The 23,377-nt window shown below is 39.1% G+C and overlaps 1 protein-coding gene across 1 annotated transcript in view; it reads left to right on the top strand.

The window, feature by feature from the left end:
- The window catches only part of si:ch211-39i22.1 (translation initiation factor IF-2), a 30,659-nt gene extending 7,511 nt beyond the window's left edge, over window positions 1–23,148 (top strand). The window contains exons 5-19 of the mRNA XM_067409399.1: window positions 65–133; window positions 1,685–1,717; window positions 1,832–1,867; window positions 2,637–2,678; window positions 3,319–3,342; window positions 3,447–3,488; window positions 9,045–9,110; window positions 10,913–11,080; window positions 13,746–13,796; window positions 13,868–13,915; window positions 14,358–14,408; window positions 15,104–15,136; window positions 20,661–20,777; window positions 21,225–21,275; window positions 21,567–23,148. Coding sequence (XP_067265500.1) covers window positions 65–133; window positions 1,685–1,717; window positions 1,832–1,867; window positions 2,637–2,678; window positions 3,319–3,342; window positions 3,447–3,488; window positions 9,045–9,110; window positions 10,913–11,080; window positions 13,746–13,796; window positions 13,868–13,915; window positions 14,358–14,408; window positions 15,104–15,136; window positions 20,661–20,777; window positions 21,225–21,275; window positions 21,567–21,595 — 860 coding nt within the window. The 3' untranslated portion in view covers window positions 21,596–23,148. The remainder of the gene's footprint in view (window positions 1–64; window positions 134–1,684; window positions 1,718–1,831; window positions 1,868–2,636; window positions 2,679–3,318; window positions 3,343–3,446; window positions 3,489–9,044; window positions 9,111–10,912; window positions 11,081–13,745; window positions 13,797–13,867; window positions 13,916–14,357; window positions 14,409–15,103; window positions 15,137–20,660; window positions 20,778–21,224; window positions 21,276–21,566) is intronic.
- The last annotated feature ends 229 nt before the right edge of the window (window positions 23,149–23,377 follow it).

Here is a 23,377-nt window from a genome sequence, read left to right as displayed (position 1 = left end):
AGTAGTGGTCAGATCTAGAGGACAGTGTCACCTCTCTGATTGTGAGCTTTCTGTGACGTTACAGCTGGAGACGCTGAACCTACACCTGGAAAACCAGTGGAGGAGGTTGTGGATGAAGCCACAGCTCCTGCAGGTTAGACAAATATAGCACTTTACCATGTGATTTTATCCTGAGTGAGAAGTGTACCTGAACTAAACTGAAAACTATTGAAATTATGCTTATATCTTTCTTTAGTGTGTAATGTTGCTGTTTGAGCATGAAAAAGGTCAACAAAAGGTTTAAAAAAAAAAAAAAAAATTAGATGGAAAGCTTTGCATAGCTGTCAAAAATTACCCTTTTTATTTCAATGAAATGAATGTACTATATATGTTAGTTTGATAATGTTTTTTATTTAATATTTTGTATTTTTAGGGGATTTTATTGTACTAAATAATATTTATGCAGTAATTATAATCCATTTATTCACTATTTGAGCATAGAAATTTCCAATTCAAACTTTGGTAAATCTTATTATTATTGTTTGGAGCACAGACTGAAGTTTGGTCTCTTTTAAAGACGACGCTTGGAAGATTATTGTTGAAGTGAAAAAGGTTTAAAAGTGAACTTAAAAAAAGTTAAAGCATTTTATGTTTGTTTTCAAAATGCACAAAAATACTATTTTCAAATTTTATATGAAATATATATTTTCCAAAACACGTTTTACTCTAAAAATCAAAGCTATAAATCTAAACTAGTTGTGTTCCAAATCTGAGCTTGATATCTCAAAAAATGAGCTTTCAGTAAGAGTTTGTTTGGGCGCAGTACCAAACGCTTCCACTAGATGAAATTCGCTTCCGTTCATTTTCAATGCACTCATTTTTGACCACAAGGAGCACGAGTGTGACTATTTTATTCAGGACTATTTAACCATTTTGAATCATGTCCATTATGTAATTTTTGTGTTCACATAGCAAGTGCCAAAACCTTTACCAAGTTTCGCACCATTCTGATTAAGTAAAAAAAAAATTAAAAACTAAACGTAAAAGTTTTCAGTCAACAATGACAAAGAGCACCAGAGGGTTAAATGGAAATCAGACTGAAATAAGATTCAGTTTAAGAATTAATATTGTTAACTAGAAATAAACCTAAAACTATTAAAAAATAGAGAAAAAAAATTGAATCAAGTGATTGAAATAAAGCTGAAATAAATCTAAATATTAGGTGAAAAAAAAGAAACTAAATGAAAATTAGAAATGTTGCCTTTTGAAATAAATTAAAATAAATAAAATAAATTAAATAAATTAAAACTAAAATTTAAATCAAAATAAAGTAAACTTAAATAGAAAGATAAAAATGTAATTAAAATGACTTTTTTTTTACTAAAATTAAAATAAAAACAAAAAATATAGGTTAATTTAAAATATTAATAAAAAATAGTACATAAATAATACTAAAAAGCACTAATTCTTTTCTGTGGTAAAATCACTGTGACGCAACTGTGGCTTCAACTGTCTTAATGCAATATGCAGTTTGATAAAAGACGTCAATGTCCAGGAAATATTTGCATTTAATAATAATCAGAATATTCAGCCAGGTAATAAAGTCTGTTAGTCAAATGCGTTCATATAAAAGATGTATTCACAGAGTCTGTATAATAATACACCTTGAAATATTGTGATTTATTGTCTTTTGTGTTGTTGACAGAGACTGACGCTGAACAGACAGACTCCGAGTCAGGTACAGCTTTCTAATGTAGTGTCAACGCTCAAATTCATCACATTTATCCTGTACAAAACAAAATCTGTGATGTATGAAAGGGTTTTTAGCTCACATGTGTGTGTGCTTTCTCAGATGTTGTAGAGGACGAGCAGCCAACACCACCAGCAGGTAAATATCACTGAAATAAAGGGAAAATATACACCACAAACAACAGACATGACAAGGAGATGTACAGTATAATACAATATGAACATTAAAATCAGTCATAAGATACACAGTAGTGTCCAAAAGTGACGTCCAGAGGGGATATTTGTTTCTAATGACCCTAGAAGTTCAATTTAACCATCAAAATATGAGGAAAATATTTCTAAACATTTTAAAATATAAGAGAAGACCAAAAAACCAAAGTCGTTTTAATAATATGGGCGAAGATGTTAATTTTTTTTGGCCCGACGTCACTTCTGGACACTGCCTGGAAGAAACATGAAAAAATCATGTAAATTTCTCAAAGATAATGCGTTCTAGTTACGCTCAGCCTTAAAATATTTCATCGTTAGAAGCTGCTCTGTCTGAGTGCAGTCTTTATGAAATGATTTTAAAATATCCTGTAATCATGAAGCACTGGAAAAGTCATAGAAATTCATGGGGCTGGGAAGCCTGTAATAATAATGTGGTTTAGACTATTACATTTTTTGCCGTTTCGGTCAGAGTCAGTCGCTGAAATGATGTCCCTGTAGTGAAAAAAGCAGATGCAATGTTTAATATGGTGCTCGTGAAACGCTGTGAATCATTGGAGTCGGACAATCATCTCGTTCACACAGAACAATCCTCGAGGACTGATGTTATCAAACTAAACATTGCTACACCCAGACATACTCCAAATAAACAGCCGCCATCATATGCATCTGACTCATTTCACTCATTTTGCCCTCATCAGCTGCAGAGGAACCTGCTGAGGAAGAAGCTCCTGCTGAAGCAGGTAGAAATACGACACTTCACGCTAAATGTCTTTCCACTAGCTCTTGCTCAAAGTTTGTGTGTTATTTTGACACTTGTGGCTAGTCCTTTGGCAGTCCAAACTTTGTGGCATTCTCAAATTGCTTTCCCAAAAAGGTATTTGGGACCTTTTCTTCCCAAACTCATCCTTATTTAGTTTTTTCCTCAAGCTTATAATGGTGGGGTGTGTTTTTTTTTCTTCTAAAAGTAACTTAAAGTGTCCCTATTATGTTTTTTCGAGTATTCCCTTTCATGTTGTGTGTCATAGAGCTGTTTCTGAATGTTTAAGTTTTATAGATCTGACCAATCAGAGTTTAGAGAGACAGAATGCTTGAACGAACCGTTTCAGACACTGTTAGAAAAGAGTTGATCTTATAATGAGAATATTAAAGTGTTTCTTGACCTTGTGTGCATGTAAATCTATTATAGGAGAGTCCAAAACTAAATTAGGAACATTTAAAATAGCACTTATAATGCATGCACTTATGTTAAAACTGTCCAATGCGACTGAATTGACATTTTATATGCAATTCAAATACATAATATATTTCGAGTGTGACGTAGCCGTTTTATTACAAACATACTGTACTGATCAGTGTTTGTTCATTGTTGTTCTACACTAGATGAAGGCGATGCAGATAAAACAGGTTGGCAGGCCACTTTCAGAAAGTTTATATTATATTTTACACCGTACATTTGTAAAATGCTGTTTTAAGACAGATGTTGAAAATTTGCCTGCTTTGGTTTTCAGAAGCTGATCCACCTGCTGTAGAGACTGAACTTACTGAACAAGGTTAAACAAAGACTTTCTGTTCTTCTTTATCTCACAGTTTGATCTTTACAAAGCCACAATTTGACGTCGTATATATACTTTGCTTTGCTTTTGTCACATAGAAACAATACATATTTATGGCCACAGTTAAACTCTAACAGAGTCATCACATTACTGTAATGTTATATAAATATGGTTACAGCACTCTTAAAATATTAAAAACGTCTGATTTCAATAAATATACCAAGACAACAGCTTTGACATATGAAAACACTTGGTTCTTTTACACATACACTGTAAAAAAATGATGTTCTTCCTCAGTGTTTCTGTGTTGTTTTCCAGCACAAATATCTAAATATTTACTGGAGAAGAGAAATGACTGAAGATATTACGACTTGATTAATGAAAAAATCATCAAAATGAAGTGATTATATTTAAAACAAGAACAAATATCTGCCAATGGAGTCAGAAAAATTATTTAAATTTTTTCCATTGTTTTTCTTTTTTATTTAAGCATAAAGAAAACGTCTCGGTTACGTATGTAACCCTCGTTCCCTGAAGGAGGGAACGGAGACGTACGTCAGTAGTGACCGACGAATTGGGATATCGCTTAGAGAGCCCTATCATCTTCGTGTAAACTAAAACAAGCCAATGGAATTGCCGTGCGATATTTGCATAATGCGCACCGCCCCCGACAGGTGTATATAAATAGGAAGCAGATGCAATCGCACTCTGTTTTTCGCTGAGGAGACAACTGGTGTCCGCGCTACAGCGAGGGTACAGAAACTGTAGCGACGGGACGTACGTCTCCGTTCCCTCCTTCAGGGAACGAGGGTTACATACGTAACCGAGACGTTCCCTTTCAGTCGGTCACGTTCGACGTATGTCAGTAGTGACCAACGAATTGGGATCCCAACTAAAGCGCCACAGTTACGAAACCCCTTCCAGTGCCCAGCACAAGCTCAGCCGCCCATAGCACCGGCTGGCGGTGAAGGGGGCGAGCTTACACCGAGAGAGTCTACTGCTGTCTAATCAATACCCACTAAGTAAACTAGACTACACTGGGGAAGCGAACCCGTGAGGGACGCTGCGGAGACCACTACCTACCCAATGGGGGAGGAGTTTACGTGGGAAATACACACATGGACTGGCCCGGGGGGCAGTACGCATATGGAGTCCCTGGGATGGCTCCACCTGGTAGGGGGAGACTCATCTGACAGGTGACAGCAGAGCTGGCTCTGCTAAAGGAAAGACACGGACTCGGCCCGTAGGGAGTTTTAAACCGTGGAAAATACACATATGGGACCGCTCACATAGAGGGGTCACGACATATGGGCCCCAGCCAACAGACAGCGTCAGCGACGGATGTAGGCCTGGCATCAGACACTCCGCAATGTCCGAGCCGAAGGGGGAGGCGGAGGAACTCGACAGGGTTCGCCCAGCCCGCAGCTCTACAGATATCTGTCAGCGAGGCGCCATGAGCCAGCGCCCAGGAGGAGGCCACCCCTTTGGTGGAGTGGGCTCTCAACCCGAGCGGGCAAGGCACGCCCTGGGATTCGTACGCCAAGGCGATGGCATCCACTATCCAGTGGGCCATCCTCTGCTTGGAGACAGCCTTTCCCTTCTGCTGGCCTCCGTAACAGACGAAGAGCTGATCTGAGGTCCTGAAGCTTCGCGTTCTATCCACGTAAACGCGCAGAGCGCGGACGGGACAGAGCAAAGCTAGGGCTGGGTCTGCCTCCTCCGAGGGCAGCGCTTGCAGGTTCACTACCTGATCTCTGAAGGGAGTGGTAGGAACCTTGGGCACGTATCCAGGCCGGGGTCTCAGGATGACGTGAGAATCACCGGGCCCGAATTCTAGGCACGTTTCGTCGACCGAAAATGCATGCAGATCCCCTACCCTCTTCAGGGAAGCCAATGCAACCAGAAGAACCGTCTTAAGAGACATTAGTTTCAGGTCGACTGATTGCAAAGGTTCAAAGGGATGACCCCGGAGAGCTGTGAGAACCAGGGTCAAATCCCAAGAGGGTACGGAGGAAGGGCGAGGAGGATTGCTTTTTTTTTTTTTTTTGTCTCCTGGCCCCCCTCAGGAGTCTGACGATCAGATTGTGTTTCCCCAGGGACTTACCCTCAACTGCATGGTGATGTGCGGCAATAGCGGCAACATACACCTTGAGGGTGGAGGGAGACAGCCTTTGCTCCAACCCATCTTGCAGAAAGGAAAGCACGGATCCGACCGAACATGATCGGGGGTCCTCTCGGCGAGAGGCGCACCATTCGACGAACAGGTTCCACTTCAACACATAGAGATTCCTAGTGGAAGGAGCTCTAGCGGAAGTGATGGTGTCTACGACCACTTGCATCTGTGGAGACCACAGCGTGCCTGGACACTTGTTCGAGGGGTACTCCGGCCCACAGGAACGAAGGGTCCAACCACCGGACAAGGGTGCGATGGCAGCTCGGTGTCACGAGGACACGGAGCGTGCCGTACTGCCACGCCAGTGTTGAAGCGGTCTCATATGAAGCAATCCGAGCGGCGTTACCGCGGCTGCAGATGCCATATGCCCCAGGAGCCTCTGAAAATCTTTCAGTGGAGCCGCTGTCCTGCGCTTGAGCGAGCTCAGGCAGTTCAACACCGACTGGACGCGCGCCTTGGTGAGACGCGCAGTCCGTGCGACCGAGTCTAGCTCGAGACCGAGACAAGAGATCCTCTGCACGGGGGCGTGTTTGCTCTTGTCCCAGTTGACCTGAAGACCCAACCGGCTGGGAGCTACAACCATGTCGGGTAGGACTTTGTACTGACATGCCCGACCCTCGAACGCAGACCGACCTAGGAAGGGTCTGTGTCGAGGCAGAATCGAGACATGAAAGTACGCGTCCTTCAGGTCTATTGCTGCAAACCAATCCTGGGGACGGTCCAGGATTGGCCGTAGCCCACCGCCCTTTTTCGGTACAATGAAGTAGGGGCTGTAGAACCCCGACCTCATATCGGCTGGAGGGACCGGCTTGATTGTATCCTTCGCCAGGAGGACAGCAATCTCCACCCGGAGAACAGGAGCACTGTCCAACGACACCTGAGTGAAGTGGATGGCCCTGAAGACCGGAGGACGCCGGGCGAACTAAATCGCATAGCCGAGTCTGATAGTACGAATGAGCCAACTGGACAGGCTGGGGAGCGCTATCCACGCTTCCAGACACTGAGCCAGCGGGACCAAAGGCACCACAGACGCACCGGGGGTGGGGCAGCAAGGCAGAGAGGGACCCGACTCGGACGGCTTGGGGGCGGCCCGGAGTGGGGTCGGACTCTGCGAGGCAGCAGTGTGCATGGGAGACAGCGCACGGGACGCGGTCTGCGCCATCACACTGCCGCCTGCTGGCGAATGGGGAGGGAGCTGTCAGCGGCCGGCACCCTGCTGTCTGGCTGGTGTAGGCTGCTGCTTTGCCGACTTAGCAGGGGTGGAGGAAGACGCAGGCGGGCGCCCCCGGCGACGAGCGGGCTGAGGCTGAGCCACGGGCGGCTGGGTGGAGGCAGCAGCGGACCGCCGTGGCATGACATGTCTGATAGCCTCAGCCTGCTTCTGTGCAGCGGAGAACTGTTGGGCACAGCTCTCCACCGCGTCGCCGAAAAGGCCGACCGGAGACACGGGGGAATCCAGGAACCGATGTTTGTCGGTCTCCCTCATGTCTGCCAAGGTCAGCCAGAGGTGGCGTTGCTGGACTACCAGAGTAGACATCGCCTGGCCAACAGAACGCGCTGTCACCTTCGTTGCCCGGAGGGCAAGGTCAGTGGCAGCGCGCAGCTCCCCAAGCAGCTGTTGGTCAGGACCTTCCTGGGGCATCTGCGACAGCGCTTTTGCCTGATAGACCTGCAAAAGGGCCATCGCGTGCAGGGCAGAGGCAGCCTGCCCACAGGCACTGTAAGCTTTCTCAGTCAGACCGGCTGAGAATTCACAGGCCTGGGACGGGAGACGTGGCTCACCGCGCCAGCCAGCGGCCGTTGGACACAACTGCATCGCAACAGACCGCTCGACTGGCGGGATCCTCGCGTATCCCCTGGCTACCCCGCCGTCCAGGGAGGTGAAGGCGGACGAGGGACCAGGCCCTGTACGAGCCCCATGCGGAGCTTGCCAAGACCTGGTCACCTCATTGTGTACTTCCGGGAAGAAAGGCATTGGGGCGGGACGCTGGATTTGACCAGCGCGACCCCCCCCCCCAAGTACCAATCGTCCAACCGAGATGGGCCGGGACAGGGTGGAGGGTTCCACTCAAGCCCGACGCACAAGGCGGCCCGGGAGAGCACAGCCGTGAGCTCGGGATCCGACTCGGGCAACGCTACCGTCCCGGGCGGCAGCGCGTCCGAATCTTCCTCCCCCGAGGACTCAGGCTCACCTTCCGATGCAGCGATCGACATCCGATCCGCCGCTGGCACACCAAAGGTAACGGCTGGACAGTCCGTAGAGGGCCCAGCGGAAACCAACGGTGGCACGATGGGTTGCGGTGCTGATGAGGCGGCAGGGGCCCGAGGAGCGTTTCCGCTCGGCGGGGAAGCCCTGACCGTAATCCTCATGTCACCCTTCCTATACAGCGCCGTACCGTCATTCCGGTTCCCGGGGCCGGAAAAAACGGTCGTACGCGGCATAGGAGAGGGGACCCCCGCTTCCTGAGACTTCAGGAAGGAGAGTCTCGACCTCAGCATCGCGATAGTCATGTTCCCGCAATGGGAACATGAACCATCCACAAAAGCTGCTTCAGCGTGCAGAATGCCCAAACACGAGATGCAACGATTGTGCCCATCAGCAGGGACCAGGGAACGACCGCACCCATTAACGCACAGACGAAGTGACATACTGTCAGGGTTCGTCTGTAAAGCTCTTTTAGAAGGGGAAGTCAACTCACTCGTGCTGAAGCACCCAGGGAGCGACGCGATGTGTCAGGTACACCACTCCCTGACACACCGAGGAACCGGCCCAAATCGCTACACACGCACACACTCTTTGTGTTACTGTGAAAACAGCAGTTTTCGAGCTTATAGCTCAGTTCCTCGGACACTCGCGACCTCGCTGAACGTGCCCTTTCACCAGCACTGAAAGCTCGCTGTAAATCCTCTTCTGAGGCAATGTTTTAGAATAAAACAAACGAAGAAAGGAATCTTCTAAACAGGACACCAGTGAATGGCTCCGAAGCGAAAGACAGAGTGCGATTGCATCCGCTTCCTATTTATATACACCTGTCGGGGGCGGTGCGCATTATGCAAATATCGCACGCCAATTCCATTGGCTTGTTTTAGTTTACACGAAGATGATAGGGCTCTCTAAGCGATATCCCAATTCGTCGGTCACTACTGACGTACGTCGAACGTGACCGAGTGAAAGGGAACTAGATCTTACATCTTCAGTCATTTTCTTCTCCAGTAAATGCGTCTTGATTTAAGAATGTTTAGATATTTGTGCTGAAATACGAAGTAAGAAAACCATTTATTGCAAATGTTTTCCCGTCCGTATCAGTACAGACCTTTGACTTGCTCGCTGGTTTTGACTGTTTTGACTACATCTAAAAAAATCTGTTTCTCTTTGTCAGAAAACACGCCAGAGGAAGCTACAGGTGAAGTAGCAGAGGAACCAGCGCAAGAGGAACTGGACGAAGGTAACAAGGAAATGTTATAAACGTCATGCATTTCCTGTCTGAATGCTTTTGTGTGAGAATGCTGGGAATAATAAAATAGGCATGAGGCTCAATCTGCTCTTTCCTCTCAGGTTCAGGACTCCTAGCTATGTAGGCAGCATTTTAAGGCATCATAATTAGATATCACATTTTGGCCAGATTCAAAGCAATCTAATAAAAATGGATACAGTTTTGTGTCTTATGAAGTTTTATGCTTATTTAGGTATGGTTCCTTTTTCTCAGATTTGTGAGATATAAACTCACAATGGACTATACGCACAGTTACTTCCTGGTTGTGGTTAAGCCAGCTCGGGCATTTCCGGTGAACTGTTATCTGTTCATTCTGTACATCGACACAAAACCATCACTGGTTGACTTCTTAATATTGTATTAATATTTTAATCACATTTACCTCATTTGCAAATAAACCAGTTTTATAAATTGCAATAAAGACGAAGCTATTGAGACTGTTTAAAATCACTGTATCTGTAATTAGACATGCACATGCATTATTTTCCAGCACTTCAAATGTTATTTTTAATGTGATGACGCAAACATTACTTGTTCATTCTTCTGAGATTGTAAAACCGAACGTTTAAAAATGTCGGAAGTTTAACATTTGATAGAAAACAATTATTTAAAAATAAAAAAGACAATAATTACCACTTTAACCAGCAGGTGGCGGCAAAGTAGCATTTATTTGTGCATATATCAGCCATTTTCTCTAATCACTTTGTTTTTGACTAAATATTAAACATTATAAAATAACTAGGTATAAAAATAACTTCTTGTGAATGAATGACCTTTATAATCACAGCAGCTGTCAGTCAGAGCAGCACAAGATCAATGATTTCAGCACACAATTTATTCAATTAATCTAACTAAAGTGCACAATAAATATTTAATTTTTGAAGCTTTTTTTTCACATGAAAGTGTGAAAACTGATGGTCGAATTGAATTTAGTCGAGGAGGAACACTGAGGAACGACTTTATTTATTTATTTTTTATGCTTTCTTACGCTTGAATAACTAAATTAATGCTATGCCTGACTATTTAAGTGACTATATTCTGATTATAAACTAATTATTACACTACTGATGCTCAACACACCAGCACATGACTCTCAACGGAAGTTTTCCAGCTGGATTATATTAATGTGGAAGTTCTAAAGAACACTCTGTGCATATAGTCCATTGAAAGAAAAATTGTGAGATAAAAAGTCACAATTACCTTTTTTTAAATTCTGTGGCAGAAACAAACTTTCATAGGACACTTTTTACAGTCATTTAAAGAGATAGTTCACCCAAAAATTATAATTCTGTTAACATTTACTAACCCTCAAGTTGTTTCAAACTTGTATGAGTTTCTTTGTTCTGCTGAACACAAAAGAAGATATTTTGAAGAATGTTTGTAACCAACATCAACTTCCATTTTGTTTTTTATATATATATACTATGGAAGTCAATGACATCCCATAGCTGTTTGGTTTCCAACATTCTTCTAAATATCTTCCTTTGTGTTCAGCAGAACAAAGAAATGTATACTTCACAGTTGTTTCCTCTTCATGGGTTCATCATTTCATTCAGTAACGTTAGGCAGTTTGGATGTTTGATGATCGTGTCATTTATGTGCGTCAGCAATGCTTCTATTGCTTGTTTCTGCTTATTCTTCACCTGTGTTTTGATCCGGAGATTCTGTAGTCTTTCAGAAGATGCGTATTAACTGAGGGTTTTCCAGTGTCCAGTCCGTGGAATGAGTTTGTTTTGCATGTGTCTCATCTGCAGGTGAAGCAGACACAGGTGAAGCAGACACAGGTGAAACAGATGTTGGAGAAACAGATGTTGGAGAGATAGATGTTGGAGAAACAGACACAGGTGAAACAGATGTTGGAGAAACAGATGTTGGAGAAACAGATGTTGGTGAAACAGATGTTGGTGAAACAGATGAAGCAGGTGTGTTTCTCTCTGGAGACTCTGTGATCATTTTCTCTGCAACTGAAACGAATGTAAACATGGTAAATTTAACACAACAGAAACTTAAGTTACTTTATTTTTGCTTATTTTAGAAAATAAATGCTGAAATAAATACTGTTCACATTTGACATTATTTACTTTATAATACAAGAGATACTGGCTAAATCTCATGAAGTCTGTCAAGAACATTACTTTAATACAAATAATTATTTAAAATCGACAAACATTAACGGCAGTACGACAAATACTACCATAATGTAGTTTTTTTATTACAATTATGAGAATTTGGAGGGAAAACGTGCTTAATTGTCATGAAAATAATGCTATAATATAAAAATAGGGGTCACATGTCACTCCATAATCAAAAGAAAAAAATATGATATTTTTAGCATTAAAAAATGAAAAAAGCTATGGTTTTGGTACACATTACAGGTTATGAATTAAGAATGAACAATACTTCTACAGCATCAGTGTTTACTAATACTGTAACGATCACCGTCTGTTCCTGTCACTCCCCGGACTACACTTCCCACAATTCTCCCTGTCAGTCACATGTTCACTTCACACCAATCACCTGTTGCCACATCCACCCTAGCACACCACACTGATTACCACACCCAGCTGCAGCTCATTAACAGGACTTTAAAGGACTTCCAAACACACCACCTCACCGCGAAGTATTGTTTAACTGTTGTTGCAATTCCGAGCGTTTCCCTGTATTCCCTGTCTGCCTGTTCCTTGTTGCCGTTACTGCCTGTTCCCTGTTTTTTGACCCATTGCTGCCTGTCCTGATCTTTGCCTGTCCCTTGACTACGATTCTGCCTGTTCCTCACTGTTCCTGTTTGTTCCTGTTTTGATCCTGCCTGTACGACCACTCTACTTTAATAAACGCTGCACTTGGATCTCCAGCCTGAGTCTCCCCTTCACAACAAATACATTATTAAAATCCAGACTTGTATTTGTTAACATTAGTTAATGCACTGTGAACTAACATGAAAAAAAAATAAACAGCTGAATTTTTATTAACTAACATTAAATGTGCCCAAGAATGCTTTTTCACAAGATGTAATATAAGTCTAAGGTGTCTCCTGAACGTGTCTGTGAAGTTTCAGCTCAAAATACCCCATTGATTTTTTTTTAATTAATTTTTTAACTGCGTATTTTGGGGCATCATTAACTATACACTGATTTTGGCAGCGCGCCGCCCCTTTAATTCGCCTGCTCCCTGCCACACCAGCTCTCAACTATATTACAGCGCATTTACAAAGTTCACACAGCTAATATAACCCTCAAATGGATCTTTACAAGATGTTCGTCATGCATGCTGTATGCATGCTTCGAATTATGTGAGTAAAGTATTTATTTTGATGTTTATGTTTGATTCTGTGTGAATTGAGGCTATATGCTCCATGGCTAACGGCTAATGCTACACTGTTGGAGAGATTTATAAAGAATGAAGTTGTGTTTATGAATTATACAGACTTCAAGTGTTTAAAAATGAAAATAACGACGGCTCTTGTCTCCGTGAATACAGTAAGAAACAATGGTAACTTTAACCACATTTAACAGTACATTAGCAACATGCTAACGAAACATTTAGAAAGACAGTTTACAAATATCACTAAAAATATCATGATATCATGGATCATGTCAGTTATTATTGCTCCATCTGCCATTTTTCACTGTTGTTCTTGCTTGCTTACCTAGTCTGATGATTCAGCTGTGCACAGATCCAGACGTTAATAATGGCTGCCCTTGTGTAATGCCTTGAACATGAGCTGGCAATATGCAAATATTGGTGTCATACATATTAATGATCCTGACTGTTACGTAACAGTCGGTGTTATGTTGAGATTCGCCTGTTTTCCGGAAGTCTTTTAAACAAATGAGATTTACATAAGGAGGAGGAAACAATGTGGTTTGAAACTCAATGTATGTCTTTTCATCTTGTTATTTAACTATGATGAGGAAAATTCAAATTTTGATTCTAGGGCACCTTTAACAAACATTAATAAATATTATAATAAATGTATTGCTCATGGTACAATAACCATTGTTAACAAATGAACCAAGTGTTGCCGCTTTTTTAAAATATTTTGTCATGAAAATAGTTGTCTCAATATATAAATGGGGTCACATCACCGTATAATTAAAAAAAAAAAAAAAAAAAAAAAAATATATATATATATATATATATATATATATATATATATATACATATATATATATATATATATATATAGCATTAAAAAATGTTTTTTCATATTGTGACATTATTTTAATGACAAATAAGCAGACAAATTCTCAAACTGTAATTAAAAAAAATACATATATTTTAACATTATTGTAGTTTTTGTTGCACTGCTGCTAATGTTCGATTTAAAATAATAATTGTATTACAGTAATTAAAGTCTAATGACTTTCATCAATAATAATAATAATGATTGATAATTATAATAATAGGAGTTTAAAACTCAAGTACATATTACAGTAATGAGAAATTTGTTGAAAAAGCATTATAGTCATGAAAATAAAATAATTCAAATGATTAATTTTGATGTCGTGTGTCACTTGTAGTTATTTTTGTTCTGGACTAAATGCCATATTGACCAAGAACACAAATAATGTCTGTGTTTGTTCTTAGAGCCCAGTGTCGTACCAGAGGATCCAGTGGATGTTGATGTAGCAGTGAAAGGTTTGTAATGAAGGTCTAATGGAGTCTGACACCATGAAAACCTGTTTACATGTGCTTTTGTGTTTCTCCAGTTCATGCTGAAGGATTTGATCTTCCTGATACTCTCAAAGGAGATACAGGTAAGCGATAATCACAAAGCTTTTGTGCATTTGTGTAATTACATTCTCTATCATTTATCAGAAACTGCATTCGTTAGTCCTGAGTGTGACTTCAGTGTCATGTGACCGAACTGGAAACAGAATTAAGTGTGCGTGATTACCTTCTTGTGATGATCACACAGTTCATTTATGTGCTGCTCCTGGTTTGGCGAGTGAAAACTGTCAATTAAAAGTGATGATTAGTGATTCAAAACGGTCACCTTAACCAGTCACACCACTTTAACTGCAGCATTTCAGACTGGTATTCACACACTGTAATATTTTCACCAAAGCATGCAAAGCTGCTTTAAAACATCATTATATATTAATAAAAATGTCTATTCTCAATGCATGAATTCTCCTTGTTCTGTATAGAATTAATTTCTTTCAGTCAGAGTAATTAATGAGAGATTTCTGCTTACAGAAGAGATAGAAATGGGAGATGCAGACAAACACAGTTCAGGTCAAGGCAAAGGTACGGCACTTTATGTCATATTTACATGATGTTTTGCAGTGTGTGTTTTTATCTTACTTCCTTAAATTTATCATGCATTATTTTCTGGCCTAAATTATAAGCATTTCAAAATATTTTAATAATTTGGTCAGAAGACTCTGTTCTCGCTCAAGGTCATAAACACTAAAAAATATATGTTTTTGTAGTCAATTAAATTTATTTTAATTGGTCACAATTCTTTTTATGTTAATCACAAATGTAAGGGCAAATATCAAGTATAAAATATGATAATCACAGTTTCTGTACTGCAAAAAAAATATTTTATTACTTAGCATTTCTGTCTTGTTTTCCAGCACAAATATTGCTTGAAATAAAAACAAATATCTGCCAATGGAGTCAGAAAAATAAACTAATTTCCCTTTGAATTAAGTTGATTTTTCTGCCTGCACTGGCAGATATTTGTTCTTGTTTTAAGCATAAATTCACTTCATTTGAATGATTTTTCAGAAAACATGAAAGTCATTTCTCTTCTCCAGTAAATGTATCTTGATTTAAGAATGTTTAGAGACAAAGATACAGAATAAAACACTGTGTGTCAAAGTGACAAATAACTCTTCAGGCCTTTTTCCCAGAAACATATAGGCAATGTATTATATTCAATACATTATATTCACAACAGTGGTTATTGCTAAAAAAATTGCTCTCTGTTATTTCAGCTCGCAGCGCTGGAGCCGCTTCTGAGCCAAAAGGTATCATATTTTTAAATTATAATAAATAATATATAATACACATGTTTTATAGATTGGTTTCTTCCTCATGTCTCCGATCTGGGATTTTTTCACCCGTTTTATGGTCCAGCAGGTGAAAATTTTAGGGTCACTTAGTAATTCTTATAGACCTGAGTCAGGTTAGATGCCATTTTGAAAGAAAACGAGGTTGTAAGGGAAAGTCTTTACACTGGCAAGCACTGTATAAAGTCATAGATGACATTATTTTCACAGCAAATGTTTCATGGAATGTTTTTTCGGAAAGACGTTTCGTCAGCTGAACAATCAGTATGCTGTTAAACAACATTACAATCCACTGAACACACGGTACACACTGTCCATCACAGCTTCACTTTCATTCCTGTCACACATTAAATATGGCTCTACCCTGATTTATTCGTGATTTGAATGAATCCTTAAAGCTTAGCACTAGTGACAGCGATGCTTGACTTAAACACCCCTAATGAATGATCATCATCCGCATGAGCTGATCATCTGTAATACCTGCTGCTCCACCCAATCAATCAGACACAAAAGATCTGCTCGTTCACTAAAGTCAGAACAAACTCTGATTAACTGTTAATCACATCACGTTTGCACATGACACATGCAGGAACTAGTGATGTAAAACCTGGAGCCGTGTCACTCTGGGGATTAATGTGTTTAAAACACAAACTATCTGACTAATGTCATCTAACATGTTTCATGAAAGAAAGAAAATAATATGGGTTTGGAGTGAAGTCAAAATAAGAAATCAAAAATGACAAAATTGTAAAGTTAAATTTGCATTAAAGTGAAAATGATGACATTAAATGTCAAATATTATATAAAAATGGAATTAAGTGATTAAAAAATTGATATTGTAACATAAAAAGTCATAATTATGAAAACAAAACATCAATAATAAATTATACTTGTGAAATAAAAAGTCTAAATTATGAATTATCCTTTTGGGGATTGACGTTATAAAACCAACATTCTGACTAATATAATTTACTATGTTTCATGGAAGAATAAAAATAATAAACTTGATTGACATGTTGAAATTATGAATGATGAAAAGTCAAAATTTAGACGTAAAATGCCAGTTATGTGATTAATAAAGTGAAATTTTTTAAAAATTCATAAAACGTGCAAATGATGAAAAGAAAGTTGAAATTATCAGTTGAAGTTGACAAAAAAAATTATACTTATGAAATTTAAAGTCTAAATTATGAATTATCTTTTTGGGGATTGATGGTATAAAAGTCACAATTATGAGAAAAAAGTTGAAATTATCAGTCGAAATTTACATAAGTCATAATTATGAAATAAAAAGTCAAAATTATCAATTATCTTTTGGAAAATTGACATTATGAAACCAAAATTCTCACTAATATCATTTCAGTGACATGTTGAAATTATGAGATGAAAAGTCAAAATTATGACATAAAATGCCAATTATAAAGTTAATAAAGTGAAATTACAAGATTAATGTCAAAATTATGACATAAAATTCATAAAAAGTCAAAATGATGAAAAAAAGTTAAAAACAATTGACAAAAAAAACATACCTATGTAATAAAAAGTCTAAATTATGAATTATCCTTTTGGGGATTGACGTTATAAAACAAAAAAATATGACAAAATGCCAATTATGAGATTAAAAAAAGTGAAATTACAAGATTTAAAGTCAAAATTATGACATAAAAGTCATAAAAATGAGAAAAATATGAGAAAAAAGTTGAAATTATCAGTCGAAATTTACATAAGTCATAATTATGAAATAAAAAGTATAAATTATCAATTATCTTCTTGAAAATTGACGTTATGAAACCAAAATTCTCACTAATATCATTTAATATGTTTCATGGAAGAAATAAAATAGTAAATTTGAGTGACGTTGAAATTATGTGATGAAAAGTCAAAATTATGACATAAAATGCCAATAAGGTTAATAAAGTGAAATTACAAGATTAATGTCAAAATTATGACATAAAATTCTTAAGTCAAAATGATAAAAAAAAAAGCTGAAATTATCAGTTGAAGTTGACAAAAAAATTATACTTACGAAATAAAAAGTCTAAATTATGAATTATCCTTTTGGGGATTGATGTTATAAAACCAAAATTCTGACTAATATCATTTAACGTTTCATGGAAGAATGAAAATAGTAAATTTGAGTGACATGTTAATATTATGTGATGAAAAGTCAAAAATGATGACACAAAATGCCAATTCTAAAGTTAATAAAGTGAAATCACAAGATTAATGTCAACATTATGACATAAAATTCATAAAAAGTCAAAATGATGAAAAAAAGTTGACCAAAAAAACATACTTATGTAATGAAAAGTCTAAATTATGAATTATCCTTTTGGGGATTGACGTTATAAAACAAAAAATATGACAAAATGCCAATTATGAGATTAAAAAAAGTGAAATTACAAGATTTAAAGTCAAAATGATGACATAAAAGTCATAAAAAAGTCATAATTATAAGAAAAAAGTTTAGAAAAAAAAGTATTATAATTATGAAATAAAAGTCTAAATTATGAATCATCCTTATGCCATTACAAAACAAAAAGATTCTGACTAATGTGATCAAACATGTTTCATGTTAAATGTTTGAACAGTTTGGAGCGACTTGAGAGTGAGTCAGTGATGGCATAATGATCATGAGGCAGTTTTCCCTTTATAATCTGGGAACACGCATTTCCTCTCGTGGTTCTTGTGTGTCACTGAGTGAATAAACTCCAGTTTTGCGGCCGGCACTTTCATCTCCTGCAGGATCTGTAAATCAGGTTCAGTCTTGCCTGTCGCCTCTTTGAGGACTTTTCCCTCGCAAACATTCCAGTCACTGCATGTGTCGGCTCTTGCTGCGCTCCGTCGAATCCTGCGGCGTCCGGAGGGACCGTCGGTGACGGGTGTACTGATGTTTCTCTGCAGCAGTAGTGCCTGTGATGAACACTGAAGCATGGAAATATCAGAAACTTTGATATTTTTGCCAGGTATGAAAACTAAAATCTTTTAAAGTGAAAATGCATTTTCTAGTTTTCCTCTGTGCTAAAATGTTCAGTTCCCAATTTTGAGCCCTCAAACCACCAATTCTTTCCACGCTTGTTATGTAAAATGCATATCAATATGATGCATATGACAAATCATGCAATACTGGTTAATAAAGAGGTTTCACGTGAAAAGTCTATTTAAACCAACGGAAGCCAATTTTCACCACAAAAAAAAAACATTCTTTAGTTATATAATTGTAATTGTAATTATTATAAGACAAAAAGTCAAAATTTTTAAATAAAAAGTCAAAATTATGAGGAAAAAAGTAGAAATTATGAGTAAAAAAATTTAAATTATGGATTAAAAATTGATAAAAAAAAGTTACAATTATAAGATTAAAAAGTCATTATGAGAAAATGACTTTTATCTGAGATAAAAGTCATACATTGAAATACATTGTGTGTCATTATTTAGAATTTTATGTCATTTGACTTTTTATCTTTATGACTTTAAATAGAGTTCCATATAAACCTGAAGTGTCTGTATTCTAATGCTGCCATCTAGTGGATCATTATGTGAATCTCTTGTTACTTCTTATCCACTGAAATTATAAATGTATAAATATATTTTGTGTTTTTGAGCTTGACAGAACTGATGTTGGAAAAGAGCTTTGTGAAAACTCTCAGTAAAGAGCAGCATACAGGGTCAAAGACGTTGATTAGGAGGCAGCTTCTGTGAACTATTCCTCTAACACAGTGTTTCTCAACTCCAGTCCTCGGAACCCACTGCTCTGCACATTTTGTATGTATCCCTTATTTAACACACCTGATTTAGATCATCAGCTCGTTAGGAGAGACTGCATGAACTGAACTGAGTGTCTCAGATAAGAGAAACATACAAAATGTGCAGAGCAGTGGGTCCCGAGGACTGGAGTTGAGAAACACTGTTCTGACTTTAGTGAACACATGACGCAGGAAGGAACGAGCAGATCTTTTGTGTCTGTTTGATTGGGTGGAGCGGCAGGTATTATAGATGATCAGCTCATGCGGATGATGATCGTGTGATTAGTGGTGTTTGTTAAGTCAACTAGTGCTCAAAGCTAGGGGTTTGTCACAATCACCATAAGTAAAAATTCCACAGACTTATTTTTATTGAGGAAGCTGAGCCATATCTACAGTCGAGACATGAGGGGGAACTCTTCTCATGCAAAACAGTGAATTTCCACTAAGAACCCCCTAACGACTACCTAGCTACACCTTAGCAACCACCCAGAACCCTATAACATCTTTCTAGCAACGCCTTAGCAACCACCCAGAACCCCCTAACAACTACCCAGCAATGTCCTAACAACAACCCTGAATCCCCTAACAACTACCTAACAACATCTTAGGAACCACACAGAACCCTATTATACTACATAGCAACGCCCTAGCAACCACTCAAAATCCTCTAATGACTACCTAACAACCACCCAGAACACCCTAATAACTGCCTAGCGATGTCCAAGGAAACACCTAGAACCCTCTAAAACATTTACCTCGCAACCCCCCAGAACACACTAATGATGACCTGGCAATGCCCTAGCAACCACCTAGACCCCCCTAACAACTACCAAACAATGTTTTAGCAACCACTCATAACCCCCTAATAGCAAGGCCCTAGCAACCACCCAGAAACTGCAACAACTACTTAGTAGCACACTAGTAGCCATCCAGAACCCACTTACTGACTACATACCAATGCCCTTGTAACCACTCAGAACCCCTTAATGAGTATCTAGCAACGCCCTAGCAACCATTAAAAACACCTTAATGACTACTAGCATTGGCCTAGCAACCACCCAGCTTCCCCCAGCAACTACCTAGCAACCACCCAGAACACCAAAATGATGACCTAGGAATGCCCTAGCAACCACCTAGACCCCCCAAACAACTACCAACCACCTGGAACACCCTAATAACTACCTAGCAATGCCCTAGCAACACATAGACCCCCATAACAATTACCAAGCAACACCCTAGCAACCACCCAGAACACCCTACTGATGACCTAGCAATGCCATAGCAAGCACCCAGAATCCCCTAACAACTACCTAGCAACTACCTAGAATACACTAATAACTACCTAGCAATGCCCTAGCAACCACTTAGACCCCCCCGACTACCAAGCAATGCCCTAGCAACCACCCAGAACGCCATAATGACGACCTAGCAATGCCCTAGCAACCACCTAGACCCCCCCAACAACCACCAAGCAACACCGTAGCAACCACCCAGAACACCACAATGATGACCTAGCAACACCCTAGCAACCACCTAGACCCCCCTAACAACCACCAAGCAACGCCGTAGCAACCACCCAGAACACCACAATGATGACCTAGCAACACCCTAGCAACCACCTAGACCCCCCTAACAACTACCAAGCAACGCCCTAGCAACCACCCAGAACACTTGAACAGCCATATAGCAGCATACCGACACCTCTGTGAATCTGTGGTTTGTGTGCTTCTGTCCAGACAGTGGATCCGGTACAGTTGTTGGAGTTGTCTGTGGGATTGCAGTAGCAGCTGTTGGTGCCATAACCGGCTACTTCACCTATCAGAAGAAGAAACTGTGCTTCAAGGTCCAGAGAGGTCTGTGGCTCCGCTCATGTTCTAGAAGGCATTCAGATGTCAATCAGAGGCATATAATCATAGTTACATATATAAAGTTTACAGTCTGAAACACAGCAGCTGAAGTGAGTCATTTCTGCTGCATTAAATACAATCACAACCTGTTTCTCTAATTGGTCTTAATGGGCTCAACGTAGCATTTGCTGAACCAGTAAGGTCTAGTTTCCTTAAGGAAACCTGTTTGAAAACAGTCATACTGTATGTTCATGCATCTTCAGATGCTACTTTTAAAAAGCAGTAGGCAATATACATTTCTGAATTCAATAATTTGCAGTTCTGTTGGTGGCAACGAAACAAGTCATGACTGAGCCATAGATAGTTTCAGCTCTCTAATGAACATCTGAGTCATAAACGATGCATCTAGTCAGTATGTGAACTGTTGAATGCGAACACATGCTTTCTCTTCAGGTGACCCAGAGAGTGCCAAAGAAGAGAACGGCACGCAGAGCGAACCACAGGGTGAGCCATTCACAGCTTATTTTCACCTTTAAATGTGTTTTTCACTGAATATTGTTACTTGAATGGCATTAGATAGCGGCATGCACAAGTGCTTCTCGAATAGAGGATCTCAGCAATACAACTAACAAATATAATCATGCATAATTTGGGCATCAAAATAAACGCTTATCAACTTTTTTATACAATAAACAATTAGAGTACTGTTGGTTTGCCATGTGATGCCATGAACTACAGTCACACGATACCGATGTCAACTGCTTACTGTGTTTTTGGTTTGTTTTTCATATGCAGTTTTAAGCACCCTGCTGAATTCGCCCTAACTCGAGCAGTGAACGCGGGTCTGCGGGCGGTGAATTCCCATGAAGCTACTGTGAACTGGTTTACATTGGAACAGCACATTGTAACTACTCACATCTTGAGAATCAGAGTGAACTTCACAAACAAATGCATTCACAGTGCAGAAAGTCAGCACTTAGAGTTCCTGACGCAGCCTTCTTCATAACATCATCATCATCATCCTCCTACTGCTTCGACTACAGTTCTGAACTAGCACACAGGACTGTTAATAATTGGTTTTGAATGTAATTTCACATAGTTTGAATGGGACGGGATGTGTGTACGTGTATGCATGTGTAATTTGACAGCCTTTTGGGAGAGGCGTTTCATTTTGTTGCTTTAAAAAGTGTCATTTAGTTACTGTGTTATTAATCACAGAGTTTTGTTTGATGTCTAATTGTTGCCGCTGATTCTTAAACAAGAAAATCTCACACCATGAAATGATTCACTTTGAAATTGTGTTGTCTGACCAAATAGAAGTCATAGGATTTTTTCTTTCTTTTTTTTTTTTTTTTTTTTAAATTCTGTAAATAAGTGTTGAGTTTGAATAAAGGGTTGGTTACATTTAAATGACTATGTACGCAGTTAATTGCACACAGTTTCATAATGAAATGATATAATACCAGAACTGCACAAAGATTAAATGTCAATAACCTAACCTTAGAGGAATTTATTATCGTAGCTATATAATAATAATAACAATGTAAATTATTTGTAATATAATTATTATTATAAATAATAATAATAGCAAATATAGCTGCAAGCAGCAATTACGGGGTCAAACCGAATAAGGGCAGAAAAGGAAATATTTGTGATCATGAGGTTAGGATAAAGCTGTTTACATCGCATCAGTTAAAGCACTTATAACATAATAACATGGTTTATAACTTCTGAGCAGTAGGTGGCGCTATGACGAAACTCTGCATGCACCCTCAAGTCATGCCTGTGATGACATGTACCAAGTTTCGTGTCAATACACAAAACTTTTGCAAAGATACAGCTGCATATCCATTTTGGCGTGATTGCAGTCACAGTATAAACAGTTCGGTCTATCAAAAATCTTTAAAAAACTTTTTGTTATGAGTGTCTGTAGATGCTATATACCAAATTTTGTACAAAATGGAAAATTTTTTTGTTCGAAAAAGTAGGTTTTAAATAAAATTCAATATGGCGGACAGTAAGTGTGGTAGAATATGGCAAATTTGGTATCACATGACTCAACATAAGCCAACAAATCTAATAATAGTTTGGCTATTTCTCAATTCCAAGAACACAGAGATCGGACTTGCATTCTCGTGGAGTCTTGCCAGGCGACCTTTAAAGAACGAACTCGGAAGGACGCGAGGAGAGGACAGAGAGAACGCATCATTTGAGAATTGAGATGTGCTGTGATCTTGTCTCGTCTCAGAATATTATAAGTGGTTAATGCACAATAAATACAACATAACATCACAAACAAATGTCATAACCTATTAAAAGATTTCTTTCATATTATTATAGACATTGTTTTCATATTATTTTATATCTTTTTATTTTACCGCGTGTATTTATGAAAATGAGTAGCCTTTGTGTTACCATATGCTTTGTCAATGTTAAGATTTTTTTATATATCAATAAAAATATGCAAAAAAAAAATGGCTTTCTTCAGGTTATCACTTTATTAAAATTAAGCAAAACAAGCAGACAAATGTTTATTTTCACAAGCCGTCACGTAATTGCAAGCTTGTAGCGGGAATCTCATAAGTGAGAACGAGAACTATAAAGCT

The sequence above is a fragment of the Chanodichthys erythropterus genome, chromosome 14 (genome assembly GCF_024489055.1).
Source record: "Chanodichthys erythropterus isolate Z2021 chromosome 14, ASM2448905v1, whole genome shotgun sequence".
NCBI classification, from domain to species: domain Eukaryota; kingdom Metazoa; phylum Chordata; class Actinopteri; order Cypriniformes; family Xenocyprididae; genus Chanodichthys; species Chanodichthys erythropterus.
The sequence above is the reverse complement of the archived record's forward strand: the minus strand, read 5'-3'. Positions and strand labels throughout refer to the sequence as shown.